This window comes from Antedon mediterranea, chromosome 9 (genome assembly GCF_964355755.1).
Source record: "Antedon mediterranea chromosome 9, ecAntMedi1.1, whole genome shotgun sequence".
Taxonomy (NCBI): domain Eukaryota; kingdom Metazoa; phylum Echinodermata; class Crinoidea; order Comatulida; family Antedonidae; genus Antedon; species Antedon mediterranea.
This window is the reverse complement of record NC_092678.1, coordinates 18,131,690-18,150,253: the sequence shown is the minus strand read 5'-3', so window position 1 is coordinate 18,150,253 and position 18,564 is coordinate 18,131,690. Positions and strand designations below refer to the sequence as shown.

The 18,564-nt window shown below is 33.8% G+C and overlaps 2 protein-coding genes across 2 annotated transcripts; one reads left to right on the top strand and one right to left on the bottom strand.

The window, feature by feature from the left end:
* The first annotated feature begins 438 nt into the window (after positions 1-438).
* Positions 439-15,108, top strand: LOC140058576 (store-operated calcium entry regulator STIMATE-like). Its single transcript, XM_072104255.1, has 6 exons — positions 439-906; positions 3,556-3,604; positions 4,150-4,257; positions 10,238-10,472; positions 10,882-10,971; positions 11,680-15,108. The coding sequence occupies exons 1-6, from the start codon at positions 726-728 to the stop codon at positions 11,893-11,895; spliced, it is 879 nt and encodes a 292-aa protein (XP_071960356.1). The 5' UTR covers positions 439-725; the 3' UTR covers positions 11,896-15,108.
* Positions 15,085-18,148, bottom strand: LOC140058577 (NADH dehydrogenase [ubiquinone] 1 alpha subcomplex assembly factor 3-like). The gene is made up of 5 exons (XM_072104256.1): positions 18,052-18,148; positions 17,286-17,484; positions 17,039-17,105; positions 16,607-16,707; positions 15,085-16,286 (listed from the first exon to the last, which is right to left on the bottom strand). Exons 1-5 carry the CDS (start codon positions 18,135-18,137, stop codon positions 16,146-16,148), a joined length of 594 nt encoding a protein of 197 aa, XP_071960357.1. The 5' UTR covers positions 18,138-18,148; the 3' UTR covers positions 15,085-16,145.
* Positions 18,149-18,564: the final 416 nt, after the last annotated feature.

Here is an 18,564-nt window from a genome sequence, read left to right as displayed (position 1 = left end):
TTGCTGTTCTGTCGCATTTAATCAAACCTCTATAATAGCCCTATTTGTATTATTCAATTTTTCAATCACTATAAATTATTAATATGCAAACATGTCTGCAGTTCTCCGGATATTATATAATGGGCCGGTCATTGGGATTACCCTATATTTAATTATTAATTTGTTTAATGTGGTAGGAAAATCGAGCCTTTCCTATTCATGTGTCCTGCAATACATGATTACATGTTATTCAAATTATTATTAATTTATAAAAGAATATTATGACAGATATAGGCCTATTATTCTAAAAATAATTATAATAATATGGCTCCCTTTGAATAATGATGAATCTAAAAACTATAGAGGGCGCTACATCATATTTCTTTTGTGTACGAAATATTTAGGAATGACGAAATGGACACGCATGAAAACACAAAAAGAGTACTACACGGACGATGATTGCTAGGCCTAAAATACCTTTATTTTAATCAGGAAGTACGAATGAATGGGAATACGATTTTATGTGACTTTAGGCCTAGTACTGGTATGAAACATGTGGTATAATATTTATGAAATACACTTTGTGTAATCTCGTTGAGTTCGGAAGATCATAAATTCTTCTGCTGCTGTTTAGCTAGGCCCAAGTTTACATTATTAATATTAGGTGACGATAGCGGATAGTCGATACTCGACGCCGGTAGCGGTTCCTGATTACCGGTACTGGAATAGCCTTCCTCTGGCCTAACATGATTAGCGTTGAACACTCTGTCACAAGCGTTGGCTACTCGACTAGACTACAAGAAGTATCTAACCCAAACTTAGGCATGGATGGCGGTGATGATATGGAAGAAGGATGTGCTTTGACGGGCCGTTTCAGTTGGTTTGTCCAGTTTGTTTTGGCTTTTGTAGCTTTCTGTACTTTAATGTGTAAGTATCCATTTTACCTAGGCCTACAACAGTATAGCCTCCTACTACTCTAGGCCTAGATGGTCTACAGTAGTTACAATACTAGACTTAGCCTACATTAGGTAAGGTAGGCTATGTCATGATGTACAGCATACAGTAGCTTGAACCGGTGGCGCTAGTTCCGTTTCGCACCTGTTTTTATTTCGACTTCCTTTTGACTCCAAATTGTTAAGCAACTTATTGTGAATACCACACCTTAAAATTGGGCCACATAAGTACTTTTATTAAGAATAATCACATAAAAAGTAACAAATAAATCCTTAAATTGACGATTTTACAGACATGTTTCTCGCATACCGTTCGCGAATTTAGCATACTCGAAGTTCAATATTTTCGTTTCTATGGCGCGCCAAAAGAGCAACAACAATAGATGGTTAAAAACTCAGTGGAATGCGTCTTCTTTTATTGCATTTATTATTGAAATACACGTTTAATTTTAATATATTTTGTCAATAAAAATGCTGTAACATTTTACTGCTAATAATTTGCTGTTTTCAAATAGCAACCAACCCTAGGCCTACGCCTTCCTAAGAGAAAGACTAAGAGGAATATTATTAATACACTACAGTACATGTATGATGATGAATTTGTCGATTTTCATTCCTAAAAGTTCCTGCAAAAACCATGTACAGTATCAACAGTAATATTTTTGTTGCATTGACATTGACAAAATATAAAATTGAACGTAATTTTCATCAATAAATGCATTAAATATACGTAATTTACTGAGTATTTAGCCCTCTATTATGATTGCTCTTTTGGCGCTCCATAGAAACAACAACATTGAACATGGAGTATGCGAAATTCACGAACCGATGTGCGAGAAACACGTCTGTAAATTCATCAATTTAAAGGATTTATTTTTTACTTTTTGTGTGATCTCCTTCGTAATAGTATTTTTGAGGCCTAATTCTAAGGTGTGGTACTCACGATAAAGTTACTTAACCAATTTTGAGTCGAAATAAACGACAGGTGCGAAACGGAACTAGCGCCGAACCGGTTAGGCCTAGAGTCGGTTTACAATATCAATCTTGTCGTCATCACATAGGCCTAATTTTATCGTGTCAGATAAAAAAATCAACTTCTGGTATTTACATGATGTTATGGTTAGCTATGCTTTTAATTTGATAGAATCAGATCAGTGTTTTATCTTACATAATTTCAGTTGAGCTGCTGCTCAAAGAAAGTACTTAAACCCGTCCCCTCAAGGCGTTGGTCCCACAGAAAATGTTGGCGGCTGTTTCAGACGATGCCTGGTAAACCCAATTTGGCGAAAATGTTGCAGAGGCATACAATTTGTGTTTTTAGATAGTTTCCAATTATTCTATAGCAAGGTGTCTGGTATTGGAATTGATTGCGTACAGTATAATGTATAGTCATTTATGATTTATTTTCTCAGAGTATTTGTAATGTAATCCAACAATCAATGACAATGAAATTAACTAAAAAAAGATATTGACAATTATCTTTATAATGTGTGATAATATAACAAAAACAATAGAGTAAAAAACACATTTTTCAGACACATTCTTAAGCTCCTTTTATGTAGTTATTTGTGCATATTCCCTGGACAGCCATTGGTTTAATGAGGGACATCCCCTGCTTTAAACTGATAACACAAGGAGACGTATTAAGCATATCCGCTGTAAGAATGAATGCTTTGAAAATGAATAATTCTATAGAAATTTATTATAATGCAAATTATATAATGATGATCAAAGTGAATACAACATCTGGATTTAACCTCTAATTTATATTTTACTGTATAATAGTGAATTGTTTAGTTAAAAAATGCGTTTTTTGTTTGTTTTGTAACTAAAATTTACACTTACTTCTATCTAGACCCATTTTCTTTAATTTAGAAAAAAAAATTGTATTTCACTGAAATATCATGTAAGCAATGCAAGCCAGTAATTTTACCAGGTTTGTTTTTTTTTCCACAAAAGGGGAAAAAATTGCCATAAGCAAGGGTAGTTTGGTCTACAGTGTTTATCATCACATCTGATAGTTTGAAGAGGGTACCACCTCCCCCCCCCCCTAATAACCAATTAAATTAATCGTGGTCGCAATTTGACAACACATCAGATGATCTAATCGAACATACGCAACCAATCACAATTGATAAATCGGTTTTATTTTGGGTCCAAGTTCTTCAGGCAATGTGTAAACTAAAATCTTAAGAAAAATAATAGAAACAGACACATGTAAAGTGTCAATATAGGGCCAGAAATTTTGTGTCACCCCCAAGTTTATTTAAATCCAGGAAGGCCAAGATCAAATACAGGGTTTTTTTCCCTTGGGCCGTATGTACATTTAAATTACAAAACATTATTGATAACTGTAGACCTATAAAATACATATTAAGCTTGGTTCCCACTAGAACGTAATGCAAGGACGTAAACGCAACGCAAGCGTTTTAACCAATGACAAGCGAAGTTATAGACAGTTAGCAATCACAAGCGAATAAGCCATCGCTTGTGATTGGTCAATTCACTTGCGTTGCGTTACGTCCTTGGTGTTGCGTCGCTAGTGGGAACCACGCTTTAAATACAAAACATACTGTAAAATACAATATACTGTATTATGTATACAAATTTTTTTTCATTATAGTAAAACGACTACGTGAACCAGCAGCTGAAAGGCGACCATGGAAAATATGGTAATTATACTGAATAATTTGAAATACAGGTGGTTGAATATTCAAATATTAATCTATGTTGTTAATATCCACTTAAATTTGATTGGTTAAGATAATGGAAGTTCAAAACAGTCATCAGTTTTTTTTCTCCTACCTAGTCTTTGAATTTAGTTAATAAAAACTAGAATTGACAGTAAATGTAAATAAGAGAATAAGCTGCGACTTGCAGCCTAACTGGGCTGAATTGCGCACAGGTGTTGACGGCACATACAGTAACTTTCTTCTGCCCAAAGGTCCTTTAGTTTCGAGTGCTGCCTTTAAACGGCGCCCGTTGTCTGTCCACAACGATACTGTAGGGGCTGAATGGACTGGTACACCGGGGCAACCACCAGAACAATGGTCGCAGAGTGCCTTGAACCTGTGCCGATTGTATTGCTACTGTATGGTGCTGCTCGACCACTCGACTCGACAAATACTGTATATTTTGCAAATGTTTAAAAACAGAAAGGTATGTCCGCATACAGAAAAAAAGTAAGAGTAATATAATGTTTTTCTTTTATTTTCAGGTTTTATGACACTTCAAAGCAAGCATTTGGTGCTGGAATGGTCCATTTTGCCAACATATTTCTTGCCGATTATAAGTTCTTCAACATGGGCGTAGATCCATGTACATTGTGCGTATACTGTAACTTTCATTTTTGACAATGTTTCGCATGTTTTAATGACAATTATACTGTATTATTATGTTTAATGATTTTTATTTATTTATTCATTTGGCCCACACGAGTCTTAATGTTGTCAATGTGCGGCTGCCTCGATAAACAAACATCTTTAATAATTGTGACAAATAATTTTTGATAATTAGGCATATGCATCCTCCAAACTTTTAGATGAATGTATTTTAAAAATTGTCCACCAAAAAAAACAAATTCTGTAGTAATCTAATATGTTGCAGATTTAAAAAACATTCAAGTGAGCATTTGACCTTTGAGCCTGACAAATACTTCATACATTCCTGGAATTATAATTTATAATTGATTTATTTACCATAAGAGACCAGAAGCAGTCTTAAACTGAATACTGAGAAAACTTGCTGTAATTACTAAGGCCAACAAGTACATTAGAAAAACAAAATGTTTCTTTTATGAATATCCTTTTCGTTTTTCTTTTACTTTTCTCTTTTTGCTGTATTTTGTATATTGTATCTGTTCTGAGGGCCCCAAATGATCAGCAAATGCTGGATGGATCGCCATCATTAAATATGGTTTAAATGAAATAAAAATAAATAAAAAAAGGAAATTGAGAGCATAGAGGAGGGATGTGTCTTACAGTGGACTGACACATTCCAAAAAGAACATCATTAAAATATACCATAATATAAAATCCAAAGAAAAAAGTTTGATATTCACACAAACACACCTAATTTAAACCGTTGACTGACTAATTAAAGCGTTGACTGACTAATTAAACTGTTGACTGACTAATTAAACCATTGACTGACTAATTAAACCATTGACTGACTATCTAAACCATTGACTGACTAATTAAACCATTGACTGACTAATTAAGAGAGCCAGTCACTAAAAATCAAACATTAGGTGGCAAGGGTCAAAATTTCGAATTGGCTCATATTTTGCACATTGGTAGACCTTGATGTAAGTAAACCTGATGTGTAGATTGTTTGGTAAAATATCGCTTAGTTTTCGAGAAAATCGAAAAATAACGATTTTCGGGCAATTTTGTTAATTTTTGGTGTATAATTTACATTAAGTTTAACAGCCTCTGGAAGCCAAACGTAGCAACCTAGCGTTTTAATATTTTACACTTACGTTAACTAGCATCTTGACAATAATTTAGTAAAGTTTCAAAAAATTTGATGACATTTTAAGATTTTGACTAATTAATTACTAATTAGCATATATAAAACTCTTAAAAAGTAGGTTTTTTTTCATGTGCGACGAATTTTTGTAAAATAAAAAAGTCATCAATCTAAAGTTTAGATACTAATATTTATGAATCAAGTAAAAAAAATTTGGGGAAACTATTTTGCGCTCCGCGCCAGAGCCACAAAGTTGTAAGAAATTCAAAGATTTTATCTGTCGGCAAGATCAATCAGATGTACCTATTGTTCTCTATTTAGCAATCTAAGTCGAATTAAGCCAAACTTTTATTACGAGAAACAAACTTGAAAGATAAATTTTGAATTAAGTTGTAATTTAAACACAAACTAAAAATACGTTTCTGGTAAAATTTCAATTACTAACCAATATACGAAATTAAGCAATTAACTAAAAATCACTCGCTTATTCTTTGTCAAACCACATTATTATAAATTATTCCATCCTCTCATAGTTTATAGGATAAAACTGAAAAACAAATTTGTTTTAACTTGTTATCGTTTTCCTGTTTGTCGAACCTGGTCGAACTTACTCAACGAGAATGTTTCAAAACAGTAACCACAGTAGACAAAACACTTTACTGCGTATATTCGATAGATAACGATCTTCATTGACGTTGACAACGGAACTGATTTGTTATCCATTTTATTTTATGTCTTACAATGTAAAGACGTGTTGAAAATAATTCATATATATAATTATTGTCTGATGGCTTTAAGTTCAAACAAAATGGAGATTTCATGTTCTTTTAAATCGGTTGTCGGCGGAGCTTGTGGATTCGATAGAAAAGACCGCAAACAGAGCACTGAAGTCCTACCTTTACAAGCATGCCAGAAGGAAATCGCTGCACACAGATACATGTTTAGGTTTACGGGCATCGATAGTGAGTGGTACTATTTGTGCAGCAGGGAAATGGAAATAAAAGGCGTGAGTCACATCAACAACATAGAGTATGGAAGCAGGTCCATGAAGGTGTGGATGGCGTAATGGTGTTGGTGCAGGACAAAATCTACTTTTGAGTAAATTCTGTGTGCCTTCGAAGCTACCCAATTTAATTCATAACCAAGATACAACGTCTGATTAAAATAAATCAAGTATCATCTATTGCAGTAAAAGCAAGAATACAAGCCAAGACATCTCATGAAGAACAAGCTGATATAAATGACGACGAACAAATAGAAAGAGAAGAAAGTCCTGGCACCCTCAGCAAACTGTTCTTTTGTCGCGAACAAGGTTGCATTAGGTCATATCAGAGGTACTCTTCCCTAGAGAAACACTTAGATTATGAAAATCACAAGAACGCACTAGAACATGAAACACTTTATGACAGGGCAATGAAATTAATCAACACAACTAGAAGAGGGTACTTCTAAAAATCCAGAACCAACAAGAACCAACGATTTGCCACGGTTTGACATTGGCCCCAAACTGCAAATGGGCTGGGCGTTAAAGTCCTCTGCAAAAAAAACCCGATTTTCTGTACCATAGAAAACCTACCTTATTGATGTTTTTGACGCTGGAGAGCAGACGGGACAGAAAGCTGATCCATGTGATGTCTCACGAGAGATGAGATCGGCCAGGCACAGCGATGGTTCACATCTATTTAGTAGCAAGACTGAATTTTTAACAGCAGATTGCAAGTTTTTTCTCACACTTGGCTAAAAAAAGGAGGACAGATGCAGCCGTTCATGATGATGATGATGACGAAGATGATGATTACGATAGTAATGAAGATGGTGACGAAGTCGAAGAAAATTGAGACGATTCAAAAACGGAAAAGGAAAGAGAAATTCAACTTTTGTCGCAAACCGTACTGGACACAATAGGCTTGCAGCATCCAATAATGTTTGAAAGCATAATATTTGTGTACTGAAAGCTCAAGAAAAACTCTCCAGATTCTCTTTGCCAATGTTGCAAGAAATGTGTACTTCTCTTGAACTTGATACCACAGATATAACCATAAAGCGCAAGAAGCCATATATTGATTTGCTGGGAAAGATGGTTTCCATGTGCAGTTGCTTGAGTGATTAAGGTAGCAATGAAGGTTTTTTATTTATTTATTCGACTTCTCACTAACTCAGTTAGTGAAGGATCTGGACCAACAGGTGGTAAACACCTCTAAAACGGCCCAGTCCCAATTTGCACAGTGGCTGTGTGTGACAGTGGCTGTGTTTGTGTGGACTAGTACACTGGGGTAACCCCCTACTCGTCTCGAAAGATGTACTAGGTTCTTTAAAGTGCGCATGAGCTATGTCTACACGGGACCTACGGTTTATAGTCCTTATCCGAGAAGATTCGTTCTACCACCAGAACCATGGAGCGAGTGAGCCTCAAACCCTTGCCGATGTTATGGCTACTTAATTACGGTTGCACTGTCTTAACCGCTCGGCCACTCACTCACTCATAAGGTAAAAAATAAGGTAAAACTATGTCTGTAAGAATTCTTTAAAATAACAATTTAATATGTGGGACGATTCTGTAAATTTTTAATAAAGCGAAGGGATGAAACAATGGTTTACAAGTTTACAAACAATTTATTGTTTAGGCTACGAATTATTAGGAAATTTCGCACGAGCACATGAACGTTATCGGATGTCACCATTCTACTCATTTGCATAACAACAGAGTTCAGTGAACATTTGCGTTAACGTACTTGCTCGTTTTCATTTCGCTCTTCGACGGGAAGTGTAGAACGCAACGCATGTGTAGCGCACGCAACATACGCCACACGTATTAAAACAAATCATGGGTTTATAGAGACTAAGCCTAGCCAGGCATGTTTAATCATGTTTTGGTTAACGTTTTCATTTACGCTATTTAAAAAAAATAAGGTTCTCGACGCACGTAACTAAAGTTTTTCGTAATGCTTGCGCACGCACAGCAAGTTGTTTACAAAGTGGGCGGAGCTTGGAAAATAGCGTTAACATGCTTGTACGAATACTCCCTATATGAGAAGATAAGAACATTATGTTATATAGCCTGTTTTCCACTAGGCGAAATTATTCGCGCAAATCAAACATTTTCGCGTATACGCGCACTTCAAGGGGAACACTTTGTTGATAAAAATAAACTGCGCATGCGCGCGTATAGTGCAAAAAATAATATTATTATTATTATTATATTATAATAATAATAAGAATAAATTCACCTAGTGGAGAATATAACAGGTGATGAAGCTAAGCGAGTTATAATATTGAGCTCAGATAGTAATTGCTTAATTTCATGGGTCAGTCGTTTAAATTTGACTAGAAATTTATTTTTAGATGTTTTTATATTAAAACGTAATTCCAAATTATTCAGGACCTTTCAGTTTACCTTTAAAGTTTGTTTCTCGTAGTAAAATTTACCTTAAATCTGTAAATAGAGAACAATAGGTACATCTGATTGATCTTGCCGACAGATAAAATCTTTGAATTTCTTACAACTTTGTGGCTCTGGTGCGGAGCGGAAAATAGTTTCCCCAAATTGTTTTTACTTGATTCATAAATATTAGTATCTAAACAGTAGATTGACGATTTTTTTATTTAAAAAAAATTCGTCGCACATGAAAAAAAACGCGTTTGTTTTTACCCTACTTTTTAAGAGTTTTATATATGCTAATTAGTAATTAATTAGTAAAAATATTAGAATTTCATTAAATTTTTTGAAACTTTACTAAATTATTGTCAAGATGCTAGTTAACGTAAGTGTAAAATATTAAAACGCTAGGTTGCAAAATTTGGCTTCCAGAGGCTGTTAAACTTATTGTAAATTATACACCAAAAATTAACAAAATTGGCCGAAAATCGTTATTTTTCGATTTTCTCGAAAACTAAGCGATATTTTACCAAACAAACTACACATCAGGTTTACTTACATCAAGGTCTACCAATGTGCAAAATATGAGCCAATTCGAAATTTTGACCCTTGCCACTAAATTACGAATATGTCTGATTTTTGGTGACAAGCACTCTTAAACCATTGACTGACTAATTAAACCATTGACTGACTATCTAAACCATTGACTGACTAATTAAATCATTGACTGACTAATTAAACTGTTGACTGACTAATTAAACCATTTACTGACTATCTAAACCATTGACTGACTAATTAAATCATTGACTGACTAATTAAATCATTGACTGACTAATTAAATCATTGATCTAACTTATGGTTCCATGAGTAAATGTTTTCTATTTTTTTTTTGATAAACTGCTGGACAATGTTTGACTGCTGTACTTATTCTACAAGCATACTTATTTTACTTTACTTTGAACTGTGGTACTTATTTGACAGCGGTATTATAAAGTAGACTGCAGTACTTATTCAATACTGCAGTTTCACTTATTTGACTGTAGTACTTATTTCAACTGACTGTACTTTATTTGACATGGTACATACTTATTTGACTGCTGCACTATTCGACTGTAGTACTTATTTCGACTCCGCTACTTATTTTGACTCCGCTACTTATTCGTTATTACTGCGTTGCTTGCAGTATTTGACTATGGTACTTATGCGACTGCGGTACTTATTCAAATCTGATATTCAAATGAAGCACTTATTCGATTGTTGTGCTTAGTTTACTAGAACTACTACTTATTTGACAACTGTATGACTGCATCACTTATTAAACTGCAGCACTTATTTGACTATAGCACTTATTTCACTATATATAGCACTTATTTCACTATAGCACTTATTTACTTCCAAGTGGCAAACATTCTAAATTCAGTGCACATTAATTAATAATTTGTTATGTATTATTTTTCAGATATTTAGTTAACTTCCTGTTAGACTCCAGTCTTGGACTAATTCTTATATATATTCTGGTCAAAATATCGCAATGTATAGTCAAGTGGAGAGGTTATATATCACTATTATCAGGAGAATATGGAGATCCTCCTAAATTAGAGGCGTGGATTGGTCAATGTGCCCTATATTTGCTGATATTGCTAATTTCAAAGGCTGTAATTATCTTGCTGATTCTTCTCGAAATTGGGAATAAGGTGACAAATTTGATTACAAATTATCTTTTTTTTCATTTTTCATAACTTTAAATTACTATAAATATACAAAACCTTGACTACCTTTGGTAGACCTCTCAACAGTGGCGCGGTTATAAGCTCTCACTGGCTAAACCCAGGGGCCCAGCATTGGAAGGCCCCTTAGGAGTGCTAAGCCAGCCTTTTCCCTCTGCGTTACGCCACTGCCCCCCAACTTGGAAACCTGAAATATCGGGAGGGGTTATGAATGTCCGAACTATAACGGTATAGTCCAATATTTCAAATGGCTGTATTATTTTCTTCCATTAGTAGGACTCACTACAACAGGTTTGCCCCCCCCCCCTTAGTGAGCTACAACAATAAATATTTAAATTAGACTTATTATAATGTGTTTGAACATTATTTCTTTCAGATGCAAAGTATACTAGTAAGTCATAAATATATATTTAGTGGAGAAGTAAGGATAGTTCTGCATATTCTAATTATACCTTTTATAGTCAATGTAAGTAATCGTAATCGTTAATTTTATATTTATCTACTTTTTATGTTACAACATTACAACACGGTTATAAACACAAACAATACAATATCTCAGAAACATTGATTGAAATGTTGATTTGATGCATGTTCTCTCCGTAACAGACCAGTCAGCGTGTTTTTTTTTTCCAGGACGAACGTGGGCAGAAGTCATGAATAATTCATTACCTTAATTATTTTCTATTATAAAGAATTGAAAGATAGCTGATCTACTTCCTAAATATACTAAACCTAACCCTCTAAATAATCTCTCTCAACTATTAAAAAAAACATGTTCATGAAAGACCTTGAACCGAGGGCTTCAGCGTAATAGGTTAAAGCCTTTACCACTAGACCAAACATTTCGGTTGGCAATCGTTGTTTACACTAATTATTTAATCTCTCTGCATTCTTATACAGCGCCCTCTATAATGTTCCCTATTATGTCATAATTAATCATGAATTATTCATGATTTCTGCCCACGTTCGTCCTGGAAAAAAAAATTACGCGACCAGTCAGTGGTCCGAAACTCTGAAATCGTTTACTGAGAACAAGACTATCGTATTTCAAGAATTTTTGACTGAATTTCCTTTTTTCATTATAATGATAGACTTTGTGAATTATTGAGTGCTATATTAAATGCAATATTATTACTGTAATTGTATTAAATTAATATTTATTTTATTTCTAAAGGGTATTATGTTTTGGGTCGTTGATAACATACTAATGAAGCACAAAAAAATGTCCAAGAAAAGCCGAGGTCTTCCGTCGTACGACATTGTCAAATACCACAAGGGAAACAGCGACTCCGAATCAGACGGTCTGCTAACGGACCGAGAAGACCATGACAGAGTGTCGAGCAGCGACGAGAAAGTGGTCATTGAGCATCTTCTACACAGGAGTGTTTGACCATGGATCGAATGTCCAAAATACGACCAAAACAAATTGTATGCCTGAAAATGTTCCTTCGTAATTGTACAAACATAAAATAGCAAATACAAATAGTTTTACGTGTATCTCACAGACCAACTATATGATATTGCATAACCTGATTTTACAATTTTTAGTTGGAAGTATGGTGAAGCTATAGCATAGGATAAGGCTTGGCACCATCGACTGTGCGTCTAACACTTTGTGTTATATTACATAGATAGTTGGAAGTATGGTGAAGCTATAGGATAGGATAAGGCTTGGCACCATCGACTCTGCACTTGATTGCCTTCCAATCCCAAGTTCAGGGTTCAATCCTGACTTTTTCAACTCCATGGCGAATAGACTTAGGCTTGTAGTAGCTTGGTGGTTAACATGTTTGCCTTCCAATCCTGAGGTTCAATCCTGACCTAGTGCCAGGGTTGTAACTCACAACTCTTTCAACGCCACTCCCTAAACCTAATGCCAGGGTTGTAACTCGCAACTCTTTCAACACCACTCCCTAAACCTCGAGTGAGACTTGGTTTATAAGCATAAATTATGAAATAGTTTATCCATCCTCCTGTACTGTAATTGCCGATTTTCTCGCGGTTAGATGCGCGTACGAAAAAAAACGGCACTTTTATAACACAATGAGGCTGAAGTTAATAATGCAATAACCACAATTTGAAAGGTCTCCCACTGTTTTTCTAGTCTACTTTATCATGCTTTGAAATCTTGTTCACAGATAATGCGTTACTTTTTAGCTGTGTGTCGCGTAATGTGGTCTGTGAGACAGTGAAGTTTTTAAAGAAGATACGATTTCGTGGTAATGTTTGCGCGGTAAATGGTTGCCATAATGCATTGGTCTCCCGAGAATCATTAGTTTTTTTTACCGAGATGACGGTGCTAAGGAAGCTGGTTGTACTGTAGCACTTGGGTCGTACTCTACCTCAATTTAGACAGGTAAAATGGAATTATTAACTACTTTTTAATATCTATCTTTGATAGATTATGTTAGTGCTTGCCATTTAAAAATGTATGGATCGCCCCCCCCCCCCCCACCCCCTCCTGGAAATGTAATATCTACATCTGTCCAATTTGCTATAAAATTTCAAAAATTTGTCAATATCAATCACGTAAAAAAAAAGTTAATTCCTTTAAAAAAATCTTTATACTGTAATTAATTTAGAGTGGTTTAGATGAGGTGTGTGCTATTAGCATTAAATTGCCAAATTAGTCATAGAACGAAACATATACCATGTTTGTATCCTTGCTATTTAGTCAATACCGTCCTCATATCTCTATGGAACATACTTACACAGGAGGAAAAAAATCATAATATAGAATAAGTAGTATTAGAAGTAAATTATGATAATAATAATAATAATAATAATAATGGCCCATGATAGAAGGTTTTGAAAGAATAACATATTATACTTGGATTTGATTTGAAATACATTTTTTAGCAACACCCGATTTGCCATTTTATTAATAACGAAAATATGAAATATGTGAAAAGTGGTATTAACATTCTTGTGTACTATGTAATGAATCAAAACTTTTATTCAAAATTGTTACGTTCAATTTTTAGAGTTACACTTTTTTTCATTCAAGGTATGCTGCATGTGGCGTATTAAAACCCTTTCATTTATTTTAATCATAAAACAATGTATATATTATTTTGTATATTAAACATTTTAATTTTCACCCTATAAACAAATACTTTCGTATGTCCACAGTAATTTGTAATAATGTTAGCAAATATTTATTTTTTAATTTAAAAGTTTGTTTTATGTTTTAGCGTATGTGCAATCTTAGTTTGACATAAATAAAGGCTGTAATTTTAATTATATTTAGTAAGCATTGTTAAAATTTAATGTATCTATTCTATGCCTATATTAAGGGAACAATTTGTTGTGCCCTGGAGGTGTCCCCGTAATATTATTTTTGTTTGGTTTTTTTTTTCATTAATATGAAGTAACTAAACAATTGAAAAACAATTATATTGTAGTGGTCTGGTAAAAGTGAATAGTAAGAATACAATATTAAAATGAATATGATTTTAAAGGAAAACAAAAATCTGTGTGCCAAATTTCAGGGTAAATGTAGGTGGTGAAGTTTTTTTTTTATTAATATGACAAACCTTACAGTAGGTTGTAGGTACTGTACCACTACAATTACATTTATAATTAATTGATAAGTTATTTAATGATTATTATTGATTATTATTATTATTTTTAATTTATTATTATTATTTTTATTGAATATTTTTAATTGATTATATTGATTGGGCCTAAATCTTAAATGTGCTGAATTCAACCTCTATATTGTATTGGAATTGCTAAAATAGGGTGAGGGTAGGGTGTGCATTATCGAATGCCCTAAGGAGAGCATAGTCTATCCCTGGAGGTTGCAATATACCTCCACGTTTTAACCAAAGCTATTAGTGTTTTAAAAAGCAATACTTTTAATTTAAATATGTAGGCATGTACTGGATTTCTTTACGTCATGTGAGGAAAACAAAGAAGTGAATCGATCTGTGATATGACAACTATTCATAGCTTTTACGAACAAACATCAAACATCATATTTTGTTGCCATATTATATTATTATAATTTGTATATATTATTATTATTATTATTAGCCAAAAAAAAATGCCATCCCTCATTATTTTCAAACTATTATCCTAAATAGTTTGGTGTGAATAGGTATATATACTTTTAGAACATGCGGCTGCCTACTGAATTTCAAGACAATTGGTTCATTGATAACTTTACAAATAGAAAAAAAAAAGAAGAAAAATCTGTATTCTTAACATGGGCCTAAATATCAACATGTACACTCTGTGGTACTTCACTCAGTTTCTGAGTGTTTTCATTTTTATTTGTTTAAAAAATGTAGATATTTAAAAAAAAATGTGAAAGAATCATTAATTTTGCAAGCATACTTTTAATCATCCTTGAGTTGAGGACGTGAAAGTCATTTTTTTTTTTTATTTGACCTGTGATTATAAAATGTAAATGAAAAATCACCTATTAGTCTCCCAAAATATTAATACTGTTCACCAAAGAAGGTATTTGTGTTGCACAAAACTAAGCGAATTCTATCTAAAAAAGTCAGAGAAAAATTGCTTTCAGGGTGAAATGAAATGATAAATCAGTGTTGTCTGACAGGAGACACATTTAAATAAATGCATTTTATTTTTAAAAGTATGTATGTTTTATTTATTGTTTTTGAACACATAAATACTTACTATCACCAACAAATATATTAACAAAAATACCAACCCGGTTTCAAAAGCTTGAAACACCAGCTATCAATTTAGATGGAAGATTTGCTTTCATTTTCTGCCTACAGATTTATGATGTTGCTAAATTTTTAGAATAATGTAAACACATAGTCCAGGTTTTAAATAGAGATTCAGCTAAAACATTTTGCACATATGGCGTGTCATACTGTACTTAAATGTATGCTTGTTTTATACGCAATTCTTTGGAAACTGAGTACAATACTGCCGTACTTTAAGAAAAGGCATTATCTACAAAAAGGTACTTTTGAGTAAATGAGCAAAATGCGTTTTTGTTTATTATAAAAAACATACAAATAATATTCTATTTCTAAATGTATAGTCTTGAGAAGAACATCAAACAAAAATATGCCATGTATGCTCAATTCAGATGTTAAGTTATGCCCTTAAGAATCAAATAAGACAAAAATCTCAAATTCGAAAAAAATGTAGAGGTAATGCCTTTTCTCAAAGTACGGCAGTATATCTCCACGAGTATATGACTTGCCATTCAATTAGTACAATGGCCAGTAAAACCCATGGCAGGCCTGTAAAACTGGCCAAATGGGGCCAGAATATTTTTTTAACATAAAGTGTCATTTATGATACTTAATTTTCGCATACAACACTCGTGGCCAGTAATATTGAATTTGGGCAAGTAAGAAAACTTATCTACTTGTTAACTGGACAGTTAAAAACCTTAATGACAACTCCTGCAGGCTACAATAGTCTGCAACAATGTACATAAACAGAAGAAACCTATTTTGATCAGGTTTACACCATAAAGGGTTCAGCCAAATTTCTCTTGTCAAAATTTGGCCAACTCGACATTGAAAAAAAAACACTAAACAACTTCAGGAGGAGTATAAAATATATTACAGTGTATTTGTTTTTTTAAAAATTGAATCAATTTGATAAAATTGAATTCTAGTTACCGATTTTTTAAACTGAGAATCTCGGTCATTCGATGTATTGTTGTCCCTTTCCTATTCCTTTTAGTTTTGCTAATGATGGGGGTAAGACAGGGTCAAGTGGTATCAGGCCAGCTGCCACGATACGGCTTTCATTTACCAAGTAGTTGAATGTGGCGCATGCATGCCTCTGAAATGAAAAAAAAATTATAGTACTGTATAGGCTGTGTGTGCACTCTTAAAGAAACCAATGTATCTTTTGGAAGAGATTATTCTGTCCAATCTCAGCCCCCCCCCCCCACTTCCCTGTTTGAAAGTTTAATTTAATATTTAATGTCAACATAATGATTGGATTAAACACTTTTAGCACTATGACCTTTGAACTCATAAAGGAGTGAATTAGAAGTTCTCCAAATGCATGTCACTTACAGTATCTTGAACTTTTAGCGCTATGACCTTTGAACTCATAAAGGAGTGAATTAGAAGTTCCCCAAAATGTATGTCACTTACCGTATCTTGCACTTCCAGTGCTATGCCCTTTGAACTCATAAAGGAGTGAATTTCAGGGTCAAGTCTTCGGTTTGTTGATCCAACACCGAGTATAAAAATTTCTAAAAATATATAATTAAAATTACAGGACAATGTTAATAAATTAAGACAATTACAGTAGTCTCATCGTTTATAACCAAGATCTTTTACTGGTACACATTGTTACTGTCCAACAGTGTATTGATCGCGGGTTCGATTCCAATGCTCGTCACATTGCTTGTGTCTTTGTTAAGACATTACTTACATTTACCTCTCTTCATCCAGGTGTATAAATGGGTACCTGACAAAGTCAAAACACAGCTCCACTGATTACGTGTTTGAAAAAAATCACTGAGGTAAACTGAGTACAAAATAGGAATGACATTTTATTATTCCTCAAACATATTTTCTCACCTATTTTAGGTTCTATCAAATAAAATAAACTTAAACTTTCTTTTGAAATCTCCTCCCAATTTCGAATCTGTAAATAAAAATAGTGCAAGTTAGCAAAAAAAGAGAGAGTAAAGTAAATTAAATGATGTCATGAAAGTGGAATTACAAGATGGTAAGATGCTTGCCTGTCAGTCAAATATTTTATTAATATTTTTTTTTACAATTTGTGTCCCGTAGCTTGCGGAACATCGAATTAAGTTACCCTTACATTCCACGAGATGAGACTCTTCGGTAATATTGCAACTGGCCCAGTAATTGAATCCTCACTAATGGTGAATCCCTTCTGACTGTAGGCTGTCACTTGTGGGACGTCGGTGACCTCTTTCGACAAAAGACTAACTGTAGTTTTAACGTACAGTTCATCATCAGTAGGATGCAGCCTGCTGAATGTTCGGTTTGATGTTTTGCTGCAAAAATACAAATGTTTACAAAGATAGTGTTTAAATGTACAACAATACTAAAAAGTATAGTATAATTAGTGTTTTATTTGTATGTACAGCTGACCAAACAAAGATAGACATCAACCCATTTATTCAATAACATTTATTATATAATATAATATTAATATAGCTGAAAAACCTTTTTTTATTGGGCCCCACCAGATGTAGGTCTACTGTACTACTAGGCGGCAGCTTGGGTAGACTCTCTACTAGTATTAGTACTAGTCTATATTATAGGCAATTCTGTCTAGGCCTACATGGCGGCAGGTTTCGCCATCATCATTACAATTTACATGATCATGCCGGCCAAATATGACTGCATGCGTGACATTCATTCTTCTAGCCTACTCCCTCTAGGCTAGGTCTAGCTAGGCCTAGATTTAGTTAGAGAGGCAGGCTAGGCCTAGGCTCTAGCCTCCTGGCTTTTTTTTAGTTAGAATAGTAGGCTAGCCTAGACCTAAAATAAAATATGTTAAACTAGGCCTAGGCGCTATTACAATAGCGCCTAGAACTATTAAATCTTAATCTTGTTACCTTATGTTGTAACATGAACCAATACATTTTACATTGGAAAATATCAGGCTTAGAATGCCTGACAGACGAGGCCTGACAAGACCCATGGGCGCAGCCATTTTGTTAGACTAAAGTTTGACGACAGAGGTCGCGCTATTAGTTTTGGATTACAATTATAGAGGGCAGCAACCCAGTTTTTAACAAAATCGAAAATAAAATAAAGTACTATATTATTCGTTTATATTCAGTCGAAAACCTACTCATAAATTGCCTTAATTAATTTAATACGCCAACCTGATCAAAGTAATAGAATACAAAATTAACAACAATCGCAACATTTTACCGATTTTCTTAAAAAAAATTAATGTCTAGTAGATTGAAATCACACATAGGCCTAGGCCTGAAATAAATTATACCAACATTAATCGATCGATACATTTGTTGATTTGTTGTTAAGCGTTTATATATTAATCTATGAACCTAAAAGCAAGAACACAACCCATAACTGCTTTCATTGTAATAAGGTCTAATTAT

What these genes read in the sequence shown, in the direction of transcription:
- LOC140058577 (XM_072104256.1), bottom strand. Translation starts at nt 18,137, where the DNA reads ATGGGTCTTGTCAGGCCTCGTCTGTCAGGCATTCTAAGCCTGATATTT. An exon ending in GGTTCATGTTACAACATAAG is followed by an intron (nt 17,485 to 18,051) that starts GTAACAAGATTA and finishes GTATTTTTGCAG; the next exon opens with CAAAACATCAAACCGAACAT. An exon ending in CACTGGAAGTGCAAGATACG is followed by an intron (nt 16,287 to 16,606) that starts GTAAGTGACATA and finishes TTTTCATTTCAG; the next exon opens with AGGCATGCATGCGCCACATT.
- LOC140058576 (XM_072104255.1), top strand. Translation starts at nt 726, where the DNA reads ATGATTAGCGTTGAACACTCTGTCACAAGCGTTGGCTACTCGACTAGA. An exon ending in AGGCGACCATGGAAAATATG is followed by an intron (nt 3,605 to 4,149) that starts GTAATTATACTG and finishes TTTTATTTTCAG; the next exon opens with GTTTTATGACACTTCAAAGC. An exon ending in GGCGTAGATCCATGTACATT is followed by an intron (nt 4,258 to 10,237) that starts GTGCGTATACTG and finishes ATTATTTTTCAG; the next exon opens with ATATTTAGTTAACTTCCTGT.